General features: G+C 33.4%; 1 protein-coding gene and 1 long non-coding RNA gene across 2 annotated transcripts; one reads left to right on the top strand and one right to left on the bottom strand.

Annotated features, from left to right (window-relative positions):
- Positions 1-3,664: 3,664 nt before the first annotated feature.
- Positions 3,665-4,309, top strand: LOC130962088 (uncharacterized). The gene is made up of 3 exons (XR_009079712.1): positions 3,665-4,016; positions 4,117-4,196; positions 4,289-4,309. It is a non-coding gene; the product is annotated as an uncharacterized LOC130962088 (long non-coding RNA).
- A 12,771-nt stretch (positions 4,310-17,080) lies between these two features.
- Positions 17,081-18,933, bottom strand: LOC130960235 (ethylene-overproduction protein 1-like). Its single transcript, XM_057885579.1, has 3 exons — positions 18,323-18,933; positions 17,915-18,224; positions 17,081-17,625 (listed from the first exon to the last, which is right to left on the bottom strand). The coding sequence occupies exons 2-3, from the start codon at positions 18,063-18,065 to the stop codon at positions 17,396-17,398; spliced, it is 381 nt and encodes a 126-aa protein (XP_057741562.1). The 5' UTR covers positions 18,066-18,224; positions 18,323-18,933; the 3' UTR covers positions 17,081-17,395.
- Positions 18,934-19,707: the final 774 nt, after the last annotated feature.

The raw sequence follows: 19,707 nt of genomic DNA, 5'->3' as shown, positions 1-19,707 counted from the left end.
GAAAAAAGTGATGTGTTGCTGTTTTTTGCGGTTCGGTTCGGTTTTCGGTTCTCATTACCAAAACCCTAACCGAACCGAACCGAACCGGTTCTTCCCAAAACCCTAAAAAATTAAACCTTCCCCAATCCCCCACCCCCCTAGACCCAGACACCCATACGTGACTCGTGAGAGTGTGAGACGGCCACACCCCCACTCCCCCTGTCCCCTTCTCCTTCCCCACATGCGCGACAGGCCGACAGCTTCCCTCTCCAGTCTCCGAATCCCAAATCGAAGCCTCAAGCCTTCCTCAGTTCCTCCAAATCCCACCGCCGGTGCACGACCCAGCCTCCAGCCCTCCACCCAGCAGCGTTTCTGGAGCCACCTCTGACCACGCCACCTGCGACCTCGCCGCCTGCAGTCCACCCAGCAGCGTTTCTGGAGCCACCCCTAACCTCGTCACGTCCGACCTCGCCGCCTGCAGTCCACCCATCTGCGTTTCTGGAGCCCACCCACGACCTCGCCACGTCCGACCTCGCCGCCTCAAGTCCACCCAGCAGCGTTTCTGGAGCCCACCCACCCAGCCACCGATTGTCCGATTCAAGTTCATATGGAGCCCGAGCCATCTATTCAGGTAAACTTTGCTGATTTGTTGTTCAATTTAGACCTAGGGTTATAACTTATCAGTTTATTGATTTATTGTTTATTGATGATTCATTGTTTATTGCTTATTTATTATTTATTGTTCAGTTTATCAGTCTATTGATTTATCAGTTTAGCAGTCTATTGATTTATCAGTTTATCAGTTTATCAGTTATTCAGTGCTGGTTCTGTGCTTAATGATTTAAACTTCAGCTGCTTGTTTATTGTTGGTTCTGTGCTTGTTTATTGCTGGTTCTGTGCTTGATTTATTGCTGGTAAAAGTGCTTGTTTATTGCTGGTTTTGTGCTTGTTTAATGCTGGTTTTGTGCTTGTTTTTTGCTGGTTTTGTGCTTGTTTAATGTTGGTAAAAGTGCTTGTTTTTTGCTGGTTCTGTGCTTGATTTATTGCTGGTTCTGTGCTTGTTTAATGCTGGTAAAAGTGCTTACTTTTTTGCTGGTTTTGTGCTTGTTAAATGCTGGTAAAAGTGCTTGTTTTTTTGCTTGTTTTTTTGCTTGTTTATTGCTGGTAAAAGTGCTTGTTTATTGCTGGTTTTGTGCTTGTTTAATGCTGGTAAAAGTGCTTGTTTTTTGCTGGTTCTGTGCTTATTTTTTTGCTGGTTTTGTGCTTGTTTATTGCTGGTAAAAGTGCTTGTTTATTGCTGGTTTTGTGCTTGTTTAATGCTGGTTAAAGTGCTTGTTTTTTTGCTTATTTTTTTGCTGGTTTTGTGCTTGTTTTTTGCTGGTTTTGTGCTTGTTTAATGCTGGTAAAAGTGCTTATTTTTTTGCTGGTTTTGTGCTTGTTTAATGCTGGTTAAAGTGCTTGTTTTTTTGCTTATTTTTTTGCTGGTTTTGTGCTTGTTTATTGCTGGTTTTGTGCTTGTTTAATGCTGGTAAAAGTGCTTGTTTTTTTGCTGGTTTTGTGCTTGTTTAATGCTGGTAAAAGTGCTTGTTGTTTGCTGGTTCTGTGCTTGATTTATTGATGGTTTTGTGCTTGTTTAATGCTGGTTAAAGTGCTTGTTTTTTGCTGGTTCTGTGCTTGATTTATTGCTGGTTCTGTGCTTGTTTAATGCTTGATTTATTGCTGCTTAATGATCTAAACTTCAGCTGCTTGTTTCTGTGATTGATTTATTGTTAAGATTATCTGGTTTTGTTTAATTTATTGCTTGTTTATTGCTGGCTGCTGCTTAATGATTTAAACTTTTATTGCTTGTTCTGTCCTTGATTTATTGTATTTGTTTATGTAGTTTGACGCCAGTTCAAGTGAGAATATGGGTGACACTGGATTGCCTCCCGTTCCTATTCCGAATGAATCAACAAGCATCAGATCTCCGACTGCATTGCCTCCTGTGCCAGCTCCTCATCGAAACACAAGGAAGCTTGCTAGTAGAGGCCGAGGGAAAAGGCGGGCTGTTGAAGAAGCTCCCGTTGATGACTCTGCTGAAACTGAGACCGACGAAGGTAAGAGAAAACCTTGTAGACCTAGGTCTTGGACATGGGATCACTTTACTAAAGATGAAACTAGTAATCCACAGTATCCTAGAGCTAAATGTAATTGGTGTGGGGCTAGTTATGCATGTGATACATATAAAAATGGCACTAGTAACATGAAAAATCACTTGTTGTCGCAATGCAAAAAATTTCCGAAGGAGGCATTAGATCCTACCCAAAAGATTCTTTGTTTTCAAGATGTGGTAAAAGATGATAGGAAAGGGATAGGTAGTTCACTTTCTGCTGTGTCATTTGATGTTGATCGTTGTAGACAAGCACTTGCTAGAATGATTATTGTGGATGAATTGCCTTTTTCGCATGTTGAGGGGGAGGGTTTTCGTTATTATACGAGTTGTTTGCAACCCAAGTTTCCAATTCCTGGAAGGCTCACAGTTGCTAGGGATTGTTGGAAGCTTTATTTGAATGAAAAAGTTAAGTTGAAGTCTGTTTTCTCTCAACCAAATCAAAATATTTGTTTGACAACTGATTGTTGGTCATCTGTGCAAAACTTGAACTATCTTTGCCTTACTGCTCATTACATTGATGCTAATTGGAAATTGCAAAAAAGAATCTTGAATTTTTGTGCTATCAATAATCACAAGGGGGAAACAATTGGTAGGAAGATTGAAAGATGTTTGTTGAGCTGGGGGATATCCCGAGTTTTTTCTATCACTGTTGATAATGCTAGTTCAAATGATGTTGCACTTTTTTACTTGAAAAATAGAATGGAGGATTGGAACTCACATCCATTAAGGGGAGAGTTTTTACATGTTAGATGTTGTGCTCATATTTTAAATCTTGTTGTGAATGATGGGTTGAGAGAAATGCATGAGTCAATTTTAAAGATTAGAAATGCAGTTCGGCATGTGCGTGCATCACCTGGTCGTACTGAGAGATTTAAAACTATGATTAAGGAAGCTAGAATTCTGGAAAAAGGCACTGTCCATTTAGATGTTCCTACTAGGTGGAACTCTACCTTTTTAATGCTTGAAAGTGCTTTGAAGTTTCAAAAGGCATTTAAACGTTTGGGGGAGAGAGATTCTGAGTATGCTATGATGGCTGGTGGGATTCCTAGGTCTGAGGATTGGGAGAATGCAAGGCATTTTGTGAAGTTTTTAAAAATATTTTATGAGGTTACTAACAAAGTTTCTGGTTCAACGTTTGTGACATCTTCTCAACACTTTAATGACTTTTGTAAAATATTGTCTACACTTAAGCATTGGATGGGAAGCTTGGATACGGTACTTTCAAGCATGGCTGAGAAAATGAAGTCCAAGTATGATAAGTATTGGGGAAATATAAAGAACACAAACATGATGATTTTCATTGCAGTTGTTCTTGATCCTAGGTATAAGCTTCAATTGATTAAGTGGAGTTTTGAAAAGTTGTATGAAAAAGAAGATGCTGAATTCTTAACTTCAAAGGTGAAGGAGACGCTTTTTAGGGTGTTTGATAGCTACAGGCTGTTTGGTGATAACTATCAAAGGTCTACTCGGCAAGATCCTCCTGAAATTAGCACACAAGAGCTTGAGGCACATGAAACTTCTTTTGCTATGGAATTTGAGAAGGAAATGCAATTCAATGAGAGTGCTAACAAGAATGAGGTGGAGTTATATCTTATGGAGGCATTAGAGAAGAGTGGCGTGCAATTCGACATTCTAAATTGGTGGAAAGTGAATTCCACTAAATTTCCAATCCTTGGGCTGATTGCAAGAGACGTCTTAGCCATGCCAGTTTCCACAGTTGCTTCAGAATCGGCATTTAGTACTGGAGGAAGGGTGTTAAATAATTATAGGAGTTCTCTAACACCGATGACAGCTGAAGCGTTAATTTGTACCCAAAATTGGCTCCGAAACTCTCCAAAACTTGTCCTTGAGGAACTCATCGAGGAATTGGAGAAGTTGGAATTAGGTATGGTTAAGTTTTTACTTATAATTTTCTTTATTTTAATCTAGTTTTTATTAATATATATTAATTGTTATGATTGTTTCTTGTTTTATATATTTTGTAGAAGTTGCACCCACTCGTGATCCCAATGAAGAAGATTCTGGTGTTGAGTCTGATTAAAGTACATCTTGTTAAGTTGTTATGGTAGGAATTGTTTTCCTTATACTATTATTATTATTATAATTATTATTGTTGTTGTTGTTCTTATTATGTAACTTTTTTTTTTTTAATTTCAGGTTGGTTTGCATTATGAAGTTTAGCTATTTTGTTGGAGAAGACACCATAACTTTGCTAATGACAATTTATTTTTATTTTCAGTTGTGTTGACTGTTGAACTATTAAACTTCTTTAATTGTCGTATTTGAATTCTGTAGTCGTTATATTTCATTAGATCAAGACTTTGTTAGCTATTGTGTATTTTGGTTTGTCGATTTCAATGTTATGACTTTGCATAATAGTATGGCAGAATTTTTTTTATTTGATTGAAAAAACCGAACAAACCGAACCAAACCAAACCGATTTTAATTGGTTTGGTTTGGTTCGGATGACCTTGAAAAAAAACCGAACCAAACCGAACCGCAGCATAATTAAACAATCGGATCGGATGGCTTTTCCTTCAAAAACCGAACCAAACCGCACCGCGAACACCCCTACATGACTGCATGTGTGTCCACTATACAGCACTCCTCCCACCTCACACCTCACAACACACACTTTTGGAAAAGGACTATGTCTATATTTTGGATTTTTGAGGGTCTATGCATGGTGATAGATGACAACGATATATATCTGGATGACAGTGTGTATAGTGACATTTCTATTGAATGTGGTACTTTAGTTATCAAGAGATTATGTTGATGGCCGAAATTTTCGGATGATTGTCGGAGTAACTATGAAGTAAAATGAGGACTAAGTTTGGCCCCTTTTCTTAGCGTGGTAGAGTAAAACTCAAAGTTCTTTAGAAACTTTTATATAATTTTTCCTTTATTAACTCACTGACTCTAACAAGAAAAACCCTAATTTCTCAAGTTTTTTCACGCATTTGACCAATTTTTTCTTTTGGTCTTGGCATTTGACCAATTCATCTTGATAAAAATCTGTTTTTGGACACAGGTAAAATAATATATCTATTGGGCTTAGACAAACTCTTATCTTGGGAAACAGCCCAATATGATGATAGCCCAACCAAAGAGAAGATCAGTGTACATTGGATGCGTGTTGGTCATGTTTATTTTGAAGCCCAACTTGAACAAAGGTTGAAACATAATGAAGATTTGTTCTCGCACTTGTTCACCGAAGAAAAAAAAGTTCTCGCACTTAAAAGAAATCAACAAAAAACTGAAAAATGATTACACTAAAAAATTTATTGAGTTTAGGAAAGAATAACTATTTTTGATAATGACAAAGATTATTTGATTGAATTTGAAAGACCAACGTTTATTTGATGTGTATTTTATTTATGCCTGTTCATATTAGAATTTGTTGGTGATAAAAAGGCTAGCACTTCAGCTATTCATATTGGACAAAAATTAAAGAAAAAGCTCGGGTTTTTCTTTTTTTGTGAGATCCAAGTCTAATTTTTGGGTGTATTCTTGCATCCTAGTGTCTCTACCCAAATCAGATTTTGGGGTTAATTTGAGAGTGAGAGTTTAGCCACCAAAGAAAGAAAGAAAAGGAAAAAACAGAATTGTCGTTTTTATCCAAAGCAGTACATTTCAAATGACAGTTTCTCATTCGTTCACCGTTAGATCGGCTTGAAATTTGAACTGTGTTTCCCTCATTTTTTTCTTCATTCTGGTTGGTGAAGATGTTGATTGGAGGTTTGCAGTGGGAGAAATTGGCTTCGCAAAAGAGAAAATAGGTTCCTATTTTTACACAGAGCAGCAATCTTTGAACAGCAGTTTCTCATTATTCCACCGTTGGATCAACGTGAAATGTGGATTGCAGATTCTACTCATCTTGTTCTTCATTTTGAACGGTGAAGATTTTAATTGGAGATCTGCAAAGAGAGAAATAGACTTCGAACAACTACTCTATTTTTGGGTATTTTTCATCTTCTTGCTTCTCATTTGTAAGCTTTGGTACTTTGATGTTTTGGCTAGTTATATGCACGTTTCTGTACTTTGTTTGAAACCCTCTTATACCTCATTTGATTATAGTGGAGCTATTTCATTGGTTTGGACGGCCCATGATTTTTACCTCTCACATTGAAAAGGTTTTCACGTTAAAATGTCAGTGTGTTCTTGTTATTTCTTTACTTGTTATATTTATTTGTTATAGATGCTGCCACATTATGTTATGAGTGCTTTCATATTCTTCTTGTGTTAGATATTTGTGTCATTTCTGCTACTAAGCTCTTTCAAAAGCTACAGCTATTTGAACCAATTTCAACAAATAATATAGTTTATTATTGCTAAAAGTTTCTCCTATATCAGTTCCGGTAAAGCATTTGCAAGAGGGAAGAAAAGTTTCTTTTCATCCATTTAGGATTGGAAGTGAGTCAAGCCAGCTCATGAGCTAGCTCGAGCTCGACTCGTTAATAGCTCAATAAGCTTAGCTCGTGAGCCAGTGAGCTGAGCTTGAGCTTGGAATTGAGCTCATAAATTAAATGAGCTGAGTTTGAGCTATATATATATATATAGGTATAAGATTTAATGTTTTAGTTTGTTAAATATATGGATGCATTTTTTTATTTTGTTATATTAAAATTTTAATATTTTAATATAGAACTATAGATTATATTTCTGTTATTTGAGCCAGCTCGTGAGTTTTCGGTGAGCTGAGCTTGAGCTTAAAAAATAAGCTCGATTGCTAATGAGTCGAGTCTTGAGCCAAGCTCACTATTTGTGAGTCGAGCTTGAGCTTGGTTTAGATCGGCTCAGCTCGACTCACTTCCAACCCTACATTCATTTGACGGAGAGCAAAGATAAAAATTTAGAGCTAAAGAAAAGATTAAAAATGTTAATTTAACTAGTACAACAAGAATAAATGTGGCTATCCAAAAAAAAAACAACACACACCCATCACGTTCTTCTGTTATTGTAATTTTATTCTTCTGCATTTTCACACTTCTACTATCTTACTGTAACACTCTAATTTGGGAGAAAAATATAATCACAATCCCATCTGCTGTGTTCAAAATTTGTTATCAAGAAAAGCTTTAATTGTTAGAAGCAATATACCTATACAAAAAGAGTATTTTACCAAGTTTTGAGATTAAGGAATAAGCAAAAATTTAGTTTTTTCTAGAGCATTTTTGTTATATTTTTTTTCTTTTATTATTTACATTGAATGTAATATTTTTTTTAATTTATCTTTTTTTATTTAAAAAAAAAGATTAATATGTGAAAATTTGAAAAAAAAAGTCATTGACGAAAAAAATAAAGAGAGATAAATTAAAAAAAAATAAATTATATCATATCTTTTTGATGTAATTTCTATTTTGTGTCATAAATTTAAAAAATTTGGGTCTCTTTATTAAGTTGAAAGAGTATTTAAATTAATTTAGTGGTGACAAATTTAGTTAGAAAATTGTGTATTCTTTGATAGTATTAGAAAGAATTCTAAAAAATTGAATGTAATTTTTTTGAAATTATAATCAATATTCTATTATTGTTATAGTGGATATTAGATACAAGTCACATTATACTAAGTAATTGAATCAAAGATACATAATAGTGCAAGTTGGTCTTTTCTGCTCTATCTTAATTATTGTCATTATGAGACAAAAATAACTTGTCTTTTGTATAATTGTTTTAAGTTTTAACCAACAATGTATTACTTCTATTTCAAATCTGTTTTTAATGATTTGCTTAAAAGGAATTCTAAATTTAATCGCTTATTTAGGTCATTGAAAATTTTTTAAATTAAATAGAAAACAATTAAGATATGGATATTTATTCCAACCCAGAAAAGCTTTACATTTATAGGCTAAAATAAAGTTTTATTTTTAAGCTATTGACTGAGTCTAAGTTATTTTTCTATTACAATTTTAAGTTGTGTTGGATAAATAAGAAATGTCCTATTACTTTGTTTGGATTAAGTTTATCACCAACAAAAAGTATAATAAGATGCTATTTAACTGCATGAGTTTAAAGAAAAAAATATGCAATGAAGTAATACAATTGGTACTGAAGTTTTGTGAATAATTTAGAGAAGGGGTTAAATTTATGACATTCTTTTTATTTTTTTATTTTTTGCTTTTACTTTTGATTGGAATAGAAATTTAATTGCTATTTAGTCTGTTAATATAAAATTTTAGGAGATAATTTTATTTTGCCTCTTCATAATACATTCAAAAACAGAACAATTCTTTACTTTTGAATAAATGTGACTTCTGATAAATAAACAATGCAGAAGATATTTTTATTTTGTCTCATAAAAAAAACAGTAGAAGAGTAAAGAGAAAATCACACAGTCATATATCTTGGTTCAGCCACCATGTGTAATGTGACCTATATCCAGTTTCTCCTACAACAATGGAAGAATTTTCACTTTCACAAGATTAAAAACATCAATTTCCTTAGAATTCAACCCAATCCTATCTAGGACAAATCCAGCTTCTACCCAAACTAGATTTAGCTAGATTCACTTCCTAGACTTTTAACCACTAAGTGTTCACCCAATTTAGTAAGAGAATTCTCTCAGGATCATGTGTACAAAACAAAAAACATACAAAAGAGTTTTGATATAATTTTCTAACATTTTCTTATGACTCTCTTTGCCTTTTCTCTTTATGACTTTTACTGATTCCTCACTTAATATACATTTTTTCATTGAAAAGAAACAAAAAAAGATGAACTCTAAAGAACAAAAAATTTAATGTAAACTCATGAAAGAGAAGAAGTGTTAGCTTGAAAGCTATGAAGATCCAAACTCGTGTGCTCACTCTTACTCCAATCTATGGCCGTTTACTCCTTTAATAGAGGAGTAAAGCTTCCAAAGCTTGAAACTTGGTTTGAACAGCTTTGACTTCTTCTTCTCCAAATAACACAACAACAACAGCAGCACAGAAGGGAGATTTGACAACAACAGTGAATAAAGCAAACATGCATTCTTACCTAACTGCTTCTCTTTCTTCATTTTTTAAATTTCTTCAAGGGTCTGAGTCATTCATCAATATATTGGCTCCAAGTTTGGTTCTTGACCATTGATTTGTAATAGAGTTTCATAACCTCTATTTTCTTCAAGTTTTCTATTCGGTGCATGAAGGAGGAAAGCATCTTCAACAAGCTACAAATGAAGCACAAAGAAGAAAATGATTTTTTGATTCACCTTTGGATTTGATCTTTGTTTTTGAGCCCTAATTTTTTACTTTTTTTTTCTTCTTTTCCTTTTGTTTCTTAATTTTAGTAATCCACTTTTTCTTTTTGATTTGAGCCCTAATAAGAGCTACCTTTTATTGTTTACTCTTGGAAGTAATTACATGAGTAGAAAAAAAAGAGAAGAGAGAAATTGAGTTTGGTTGTTTTAGTTTTGGTTCAAAGGAAAAAAAATTTGCTTCTCTCCATTTTGGATATTAATATGCAACCATTTTTTAGGCCAATAGTGAATGAATGAACTGAATGCTTTGATCATGGGCCTGGACCACTATTTGGGCTTTGCAATATTGCTCTTCCTTTTGATATTTCCTACACACTTTTTTGTCCATCACTCTAGACCTGATTAACTGATGAAAAAACCAAGGTTGCGAAAATCGAACCGATCAATGAACCGGTCGAGTAACTGGTTGAATTGTTTAATGGTTTAACCGGGATCGAATTGTGGTTGAACCGATTTAATTAAATATAAAATAAAAATACTAAAAAATGAAAATTCAATATATAACTTACCTACAATTTATTATTAAATATTCATGAAACATCAAAGTTTATAAAAAAATTGAAAACATAATTTCTTTTCTTTTTCTGGATGATGAGGATGGGTCCAAGGCCCAAAAACAACAAAAAACTAACACAAGTCTAATACAGAAAATCTAATACCAGCTAAATCAAAAAAAAAAAAGAAAAGGAACGAGGAACATTGGAAGAACTTCGAAGAAATTGATACCCATCTCTTGAATCTGACCTTCTCTTGCCAAAAAAATTATCAGATCATTCAATCCAATTTGTCCAATATAATATAGAACAACATAACTCAGAAATTAATTAACCAAAAAGCACAACCATTAACTAAGAAAAACAACAAACAACAATAAAAAAAATTAATCCAGAAAAACAATCAACTCGCAAAAATGAAATTGAAGCAGTGGAAGACTGGAGACTATACAAAATTAACTCAGAAATTTATCAATAATCAACAGTAATTAACTCAACAAAAACAACCTCCCCTGTTAACAAAATCACCAATCAAGGGAGAGAACATCGGCAGCACAGGAAGAGAACCGCGACTGTGTAAACGCTGGAGCCGACGTGAGTTTTCGGCGATGGAGAATGTGGTGAGGGTGAGTGTGGGTACTAGCTAAGGCTATGAACTGTGATTTTGATTCCTCAATGCATGCGACTTGGGTGAGGGTGAGAGAGAGTGAAGTCAGAGAGAGAGCTTGAAGAGAGATGTAGAGAGGAGAACGAACCACCGTGATGACAAGAAAAAGATTGCGATTGAAAACGAAGAGCACCGGCAAGAAAATGAACGTGCCCGTGGGTTCTGCGCACGTGAGTGACGCCGATGGGAGAAGTGGGAGGCTCGGTTGAGGCTAGTTCGGCAGCGACGGCAGCCTCTGTTTGACGGAGAGTATCTCGGCAATGGAGAAGAGGGATCCTGACATGCTCCTATGCTCTGATAGGGTTTAGGGTTAGGTTTGTGATAGAGAGAAGGGGGAGGGGGTATGTTGCTTTTTGCCTTTTTATTTTCGAGCAAAACGACGCTGTTCTCCATGTCCATAGCGAACCGGGCCTTTAAAAAACCTGGCCGGTTTGATTGGTTCACCGGTTAACCGCTGATTCGATCGATTTTTTAACCCGTTTTTTTAACCGCTGATTCGATCGATTTTTTGTTTTAAATCATTTGAGAAATTTACCAAGTCTTCAAAAATGAATTTTCTGGATTTCGAATGTGTATCCAAGGTTTTTGGAAAGACTCATAAGATGAGCAATGATCACTGTACTTTAAGAATAATTTATTTTACGCATCTTGTTATAGCAATTTCTGTAATCCTATAGGGAGAACAAGCGAGGAAGACGTTCTCACTCTCCTACAGGTTATTCCCTTTCAGGAAATGGATGACGGAGCTTCAGAAGAGTTATGTTTATTTTCTGTTTATTCGATATCTTTGTATTATCATAGTTATTATTTTTTCCCTCGCCTTTATCTTTATTAAATTTGTAAGAGGGATGGGTAATTATGATATGTATGTTTGTAAACTAGTGTTATATATATATATATATATATATATATATATATATATATATATATATATATATATATATATATATATATATATATATATATATATTGTATCTGATTTGTATGTACATGTATGTTTATGTTTTCAACGAAAAAGTGTTTAGGAAAGGTTATGCAGTTTTAAGATTTAAACATGCTCATATTTTAGTATTAAATATTAGAAGAGTCATCATAATACTCGAGCTATCAGAGTGGCGCAGTTGGAAGCGTGATACTTTGATAGTTAGGGTGTTACACTCTTTGCCCTTGAAGAGGCAGCTTCATGGTATCTATCTATTTCTGCTTAGACTATTCATTCTTACTCTCTCAATCTCATACTATCTATAGCTTGTAAATTTGATATTGAGGGAAAGAAAAACTTACTTACCAATCCAATTTTTCTATCATTTTCTATAAAATGTTAACTAGATGTAAGAGTTACGTTGCTTTGATCATCAATGTGTAAAAAGAGTAGCAAACAAAGATGTTACATAGCATAGCCTGAAAACTCATCATTTTCTTTCTTTTTCTTTAGGTGGAGCAGTGCTCTTTGGTGGAGGACATTTTTCACCACAGCAGTAGTTGCTATTGTTTTAAGAGCTGCAATTCAGCTTTGCGCCACCAGGAAATGCGGCTTATTCGGAGAAGGTGGTCTGATAATGTATGATGTTGGTTCTTCCCAAGGTAACATACAACGCCGGCGACATACTAGCAACAATGCTATTGGGGGTCATTGGAGGAGTTCTTGGAATCAATAAGTAATTATTATCTAAGTTATTTCTTTTGGTCTTAAAAGGTATGAAACGCATAACATCTTAGCTCTATTGATGAAAGATTATAGGTTGAATTTATATATTTGAAATTATATATAGGTTTTTTAATAATTTTATTTAATATTTAATTAAACCGGTTGAACCTCGGTTGAACCAGTGAACCAATAAACCAGTAATTTTATCGATTTATTGACCGATCCAGTTCTCGCAACCTTGCTTAGAATATATATTAACATTATCAGTGAATATTAAACTTTTAATGCATTCAACATCTCCATTAATAAATTCAATATCATTCTCATCTGGCATTACCCAAAAATCTACCGTGTTAATACTTTGAATGTCAATTGGATCATAATTCCTTTTTTTTCGATGCAACCTAAATTGAAGGCGTAAGTTATAGGTCATATAAATAATGTCACTTAGCCTTTGATGATCTAACCGGTTCTTTCTCCTTGAATGAATTTGTTCAAAAAATTTCCAGTTCCTCTCACATCCAAATGAAGAAGATATTTAATAAAGAAGGCGAATTGTCATTTTTTACAAATTAGGAGTACTCCTACCATGTAACCTCCATCATTCACCTACATAGATATAAAAATTAAATACTGTTTAATATTTATCACTCAACATATTAAACTTTCAAACTAAATTGAACTTGGAAAAAAAATCTATCAGGTTCGAGTCTTGTTGTCACTTTTTTGGCACTTTTCCTCCCAAAACTTTCTTTATAATCTCGATACAATTGTATCTGTTGCATTGCGGCAACTGAGCCATCGCAAAGTATTTCAACATCAAGCAAATCAAGTAAAAATCTCAAGATATTTGCCTTCTCAATAAAATCCTCACTATAGAAAAAAAAAAACTAAATTTAAAAAGTACGCCACCGCATGGAGATCGCGCTTCAAATGCTTATTTCACCGCATTTTTAAGATACTTGTATATGGTGTATAAAAGCTTTTCGATTTCTATACATTGTCTTGATAGCATTTTTGGCTCTTTGCATGCATTGATACACGTATCCCAAAGAGAGTTTCTCATGAGCATAACAATTCTCAACAACTTAATAAGAGGACCAACAATTTTCACAGTGATAACACAATTTTGTCAAAACTTACTATCCAAGACAATTGAATTAACAATCTTTTCATTAGCCCTTTTAGCTAATTTATGAGAAGTGAAATATTTGTCTACCATCAATGCTTGCAAATTTTCCTTACAAATCGTTCCATTAGCCTTGCACAATTTTTTTACTGGCCAAAATACTTTTCAAAGTCGGTTGAGACTTGGAGTAGTCCTTTCTTTAAAATAACTTTCAATGTGTGTAGCAATATAGCTCTTCTCTTTCCTTTGACTCCCGTTGTTGTATGAACAACAGGTTGTATTTAGGCGATTCAGACTCTTGTGCTTGTGTTTTCATACCATAAGATTCCTCCTCAAATTTTCTTTTTTCCATAAGAAGCCTTTTGAATTGAAGGTCAACCTCTTCAGTGACTTTGTTACATACTTTAATTTGTCCAGAAAATTTTGTAAGATGATATTTCATTCTATATACCCCCTCCATTATAAGTATTTAAATAAAAGATGCATGTATATTGCACCTTGTGATTTTTGTCGTACTTCACAGTAAAATATTTTCAAGCCGGGTTAAATTTTCTTTGAGAGGAACTTATTTAAAATTCTTGGATGGCATTATTTTGTAGTTGTTGATCACTTTGTGTTGTTCCATCTAAATTACATACAATATATAAATTACATACAGCAAAATAAAATCTCATCCATTACAGCAATTACAACAAAATTCAGAATCCAAAATTATGTTAATTCTATCCAAAATTCAAAATTATATCAAAATTCTATTTAACATTCAAAATCCAAAATCCAAAATTATATCAAAATTCTATATAGCATTCAAAATTCAGAATCCAAAATTAAATTTATATCAAAATTATATTCGCAAAATTCGGAATTATAGAATGGTTAATTCATATAATTAACAAAATAAAAAACTGAAAAGCAGAAGAACTATGCATCAATTCATATAATTAATAAAATAAAAAAATTAACTGAATTCAAATCAATGGACTAAATTGCTTACTGTAGCAACCTTCAATTCATATAGCTAATTAACAAAATAAAAAAATTAATTGAAATACACAAGAACTCGCCACGGCAGAGAGCAGAGAAGGCCTAGAATTCACGGAGGCAAAACAAATGCCCGACGATGACGTTGACAGAATCTTCAAACCGTGCTTCAAAAGACCAGATGACGACGCTGCTGACAGTAGCTTCGATCCGTGACGGCGAGTTTCTTTTGACCGTTTGGAGTTCCTTTTGTTGTTGACAATAGTTTCGATCTGGCATCGATTGTGGTAGGGATGGTGGAGTTTGTTAAAAGAAGATTGGAAGAGGAAATTAGGGTTGAGGAGGTGTGGTGAGTGGCTCTTCAAAAATGAGTTGGGTGGGTTAGCTATGTAAGTGGTAATCAGTAATGAATTTTTTTTTTGCATCAAAACGACACCGTTTTAGTAGATATTGAAAAACCTGAATTTTAAAAGATTCGACTGATTCAGCTGATTTACTGGTTAACTGCCAATTTGATCGATTTTTTATTAATTTTTGCAAGACGATTCTGAAATCAATTGGATCAATTATTAGATGACCGATTTTTAATTTTCAGAACCTTGTATATATAAATACAAATCCAAAAACATTTTTTAAAATTTAAACAATTAAGCTATTGTTGGCCGCACGACATTTATATAAGAAAGCGTAAATCAAATTGATGTGTTTGCCGTAGAATCAATTTATTATTGTCTCAGATAATAGCATGTGCCAAATATTAATATTATATAGATGTACCGCAGCATGTAGATTTTAATAGAGAAAGGACCTACTTTACAAAAAGTAACTAGTATTTGCAGTCTTCTGTAAATGTCATTACTCAATTTCAAGCAAAATTAAAGATGCAAGGATATATTATCTTTTTTTATTCAATTAATAATTTGTTCGAAAATGGAAATATTTCTTTAATATATATAAACTAGTGATATGAGTAGTTTAGTCAGCACATACATAAATTCCAATCCGATCATCATGCATGTATGTGTGGTGAATTTCAATGCCCCCACTGTTTAAATACGTAGGATAAAATCTTAAGGTCAAATATTGGAAAAGTATTTTCTACCAAACAATTAACAAAAGAAATCAGACGGGGGTGGAATAAATATGGTTTAATTTGCAGTTGGAGACACGGGCATACGGTGAAAATAATAAAAACTACTTTGAAAAAAGAAAGTTTTGAGGGTTTTTTAAAGTGGTCACAATGCAAGTGTGTTGAAAAGTGCTTTCCACGTGTGAAGATTCAAGAGAAACTATGAATCTCTTGTTGAAAGAATACATACCTAGGGTATTGGCTCATGAATTATATCACCTTTGCAACAAAAAGCAATGCTAAATAATTATACATACTTCCATGCTTAATTTTTGCATTTGAATATAATTAGGTATCAATTAACATCAAAAAAAAAAATTCTAAAGCGAATTTTTTTTGTGAAAATGTGAAAAATAAAATTGATCATTTTTAACTTTTATTTCCAGTGAAAGTTACTAATCATGCAGATTAACTTTTCACTTTTCCCTTTATGAACTCAAATGTCAATTTAGATATGGAAATAATATCTAGAAACTTTATTAACTCAAATTTCAATATAGATATGGAAATAATATCTAGAAAGTCTACCGGGACATGCATCTTTTAATTTTTTTGGCTTTTGGACTTATTTTTGGCTTAACTAATTTTTTGTTTGAACATATCTTTTATTTTTGGTCAACAACTCGTTTTGTTTAGAGTTTGGGCAACATTTTTGTTCGTCAACTAAACTAGATTTATTCTCATGGGCTTTCGTAACTTGCCTCAACCAGGAATCCTCATTGGGTATATAAGAAAAAGGAATTCACAAATTTAACTTACTCAAGTTAGTCTAATCGTTAGTTCATTAGTTCGTTTAAATAAATATCAATGACTAAAGTTCTGTCTTGTGCATATAGTAATTTATTAGCTAATAATAAACTCTTAAATAAAATTCTAATCTACGATGAATTAATTCTTAACCTGCCATATTGAGAAATAACATTAAAAAATTTTTTCACAAATTTGTGTCCGAAGTTCTAATCGGATATCTATTGAAGAATGAGCCAACGATTCATAGACAATAACTTGGTTAAGGAAAACCACCGAAGTCACTAAACACAGCTTACAACTTTTATCATACTGTCATCTTCAAAAAATAACTCTTTTTAAAATGTCAAAATGTGAGATTAACTTTTCAAAAATCTCAATTGCACTTATATTTATTACTATAGAAATTGAGTTCAAAACCCGATCCAACCTCTAAAAATTGCAATTAAGATACTTGTTTATTCATGCCTATGTCATTAGTAATATTATTAGCATTTAGCAAGCGAGCTAATGTATTTAAGAGTGTAGTGCTATCTAAAAATTAACTTACTATAAAATTATAAATTATAAATATGAAGGAATGATATAAAAGTATAATATATGAAAACTTAATTTTTTGTTTAAATTAACAAATAGTATTATATTTTTTACTTAGTAAATAATATTATTTAAAGATAATTCCGGTTAACAACTTTATTCCGAAAAATTGTGTATATAATAAAGAGAAGATTTAAAAAAAATATTGATACAACACAAGATGAATTGACATTTGATTTACTTGGCCAAAAAAAAAATAATAATTGCAGACTTCTAAATCTTGAGCTTACACAACAACACATTTTGAATATCATGTACATGTTTTGTATAACTGCAGTATTTTATCATTATCCTTTTTGCTAGGACATGATGAAACAGAGCAGCAGCAAATAGCTATAAGCTACCTGCAATTCAATCAATCATATACAGACAAAACTATAATTCATTACATATATTTACAATCTATCCTGCTTCTCTACTTCTTTTCTGATTCGGTCCAAATTATTTTCTATTGTTCGCAGAACATCGGTTGAAAGGTATACAACCATGCCGGTTCTGGAGAAACCTTATCACGCAAGTAATTACTCATGATTACTAATCAACAATTAAAAATAGTATAGGTTGGCAAGAATAGGCTTGTACCCGTTGAGGACACTCAAAAATTGTGAATTTTTTAATTTCTAATTCTCTCACTTTTCTTCTATAATACGTTCTCGAGCTTTGTTGCAAAGCTCGAGCATATCGCCGTTGCTGGAATCCAGACAAAGGGCTGCTTCGCAGTCTCGGACGGTGGAAACATAATCACCCATTGAATCATAAAATGCTGCTTGGAGATGTAACAATTGTATATCTGGCTTAAAATCAATGGCCCTTGAAAGCTCTGCTATTGCTTCGTCCTCCTTATGAACATCCATTAACACTGGCACACACAGGTTTCAAGGTCAGTGATAAAATCTAATAGCATGTTTCAAACATTCATCTCCATCATCCATATCATAATCCTATTACTCTACCAAGATACTTATAGCGAGTATTAATACTCAATTTGATCTTTGAAATTTAAGATCGAACTTAAATTGACTCTTAAAAATTCAGTTGACCCAAATTAAAACTCCGAATATAACTCTTAAATTGACTGTTAAACGCTTAACATAGAAAAAAGGCAAATGAAAATAGTAATAGAAAATAAAAAGAGAAAGCAAACGAACCTGCTGCTCTGTATTTGTAAGGATAAGTGCGTAGAGGATCCAACTCTGTTGCCATGGTAAGATCACTCTTTGCCATATCACGGTCACAATACTCTGAACGTTTCTCAAAAGCCGATGCATTATTTCTCGCCTTCTCTATTAGCTTTGTCATCTCATCATACGCAGCTTTGCGATCATTTTTAAGATGATGAACACGCGCTAATCCCTAATGCGCTTGTGTATGCTTGATGTTGAGCGCATTCATGTAGCAATTTGCTGCCAGGTCTAACTTGTCGCAGTCTACGTAGACACTCCCTAAATTATTCAATGCCTGAAATGTGAAACAATGGTATGAATATTATGTACTGAGATGAAGGCAACACTAAAATTAAGCTGACATTGTTGCTTGTGAATCAAAATACAACTCACTTGTCCTTTTCGAAGGCCATCTGAAGGACATCTAAGTGCTTCTTCCAAGAGCTTGATCACAATCTTTGAAGACTCTTCATCAAGATTTGAATCGGCTAAGGCGTAGGCTTTCAGAAAGTAAGCTTCAAATGACCTCTGGATTGAAATGGACTCCTCGGCCTTTGCTAGTGCTTCTTCGCGATGACCTGTGTCATACAGTATCCATCCTTCATACACAAGCCTTTCATGGTCAGAGGCCGAATGGTTTCTAGCTAGTCGCAAGCTACGCATGGCTGCCTTTTGACAGTTTAACCTGCAAAAGTCACAAAACACCAAGATGAACAATAAACCTGATAAAAAGTACACTAAAATTATGCTCCTGAACGCCTTTCATTGAAAAATTGTATCTCGGAGAATTTTTCTCTTCATGAACATGCATATGTACTCTGCATTACTCAAAGTACATGAATTTTTATATATTTACTGGACATTTTACTGGACACAAATTAGGAAGGAGTGCTAATGGTAGAACTGTTAGTACAATTATGACAACAAATTTTGGGATGATTGTTTTACTGCATGCAAACTTATGAGTCCGATGATTAAATTGATGAGGATTGTTGATGCTAATAATAAACCATCATTGGGATATGTCTATGAAGGTATAATGAGGACAGAAAATGCAATAAAAAAATGTTCAGTCATAGTAAGATTGCATATCAGCCTTACACAGAGATTATCAAATCAAAATGGGACAAACATTTAAAAAAAATCTCCATGCAGCGGCTTATTTCTTGAATCCTACCTTCTTTTTCGATAAAAATTATAAAGAAGCACCTGATGTCATGCGAGGTTTACTTGGTCTTGTTAGATTGCATTGGGAGGTTAGTAATTTAGATTCAGTTGAAACAATGAAAGAAATACACTTGTATAGAGATAAAAAAAAAAGTTTTGATAGACCTGAAGCTTTTTCAGCTGCAAAAAGACTTCAACCTAGTAAGAATATCTGTTTAAGAGTAACTTATTTTATGTTTTTATTTCTTTAATTTGATAACTAATAGTTGAGTAGTTATGGGATTGTAACTTGTAGATGAATGGTGGAGGTTGTTTGGTGGTTTTGCTCCATGTTTACAAAACATGGCAGTTCATATTCTTTGCCAGGCATCTGCTTTTTCGGGATGTGAAAAGAATTGAAGTCTCTTTGATCAGATTCATACAAAAAAGAAGGAATAGATTGGAACATGATAGGCTAAATGATATTGTGTATGTTACATATAATTTGTATTTTAAATCTAGGTAATATATATTTCGTACTTTCATTTCATATCATCATTAGAAATTGTTTAGCTAATATGTTATACTAAGTTTATCATATATTGTATTTAATTTATTAGGAAGAAAAGACA

The sequence above is a fragment of the Arachis stenosperma genome, chromosome 2 (assembly GCF_014773155.1).
Source record: "Arachis stenosperma cultivar V10309 chromosome 2, arast.V10309.gnm1.PFL2, whole genome shotgun sequence".
NCBI lineage: Eukaryota > Viridiplantae > Streptophyta > Magnoliopsida > Fabales > Fabaceae > Arachis > Arachis stenosperma.
The sequence above is the reverse complement of the archived record's forward strand: the minus strand, read 5'-3'. Positions and strand labels throughout refer to the sequence as shown.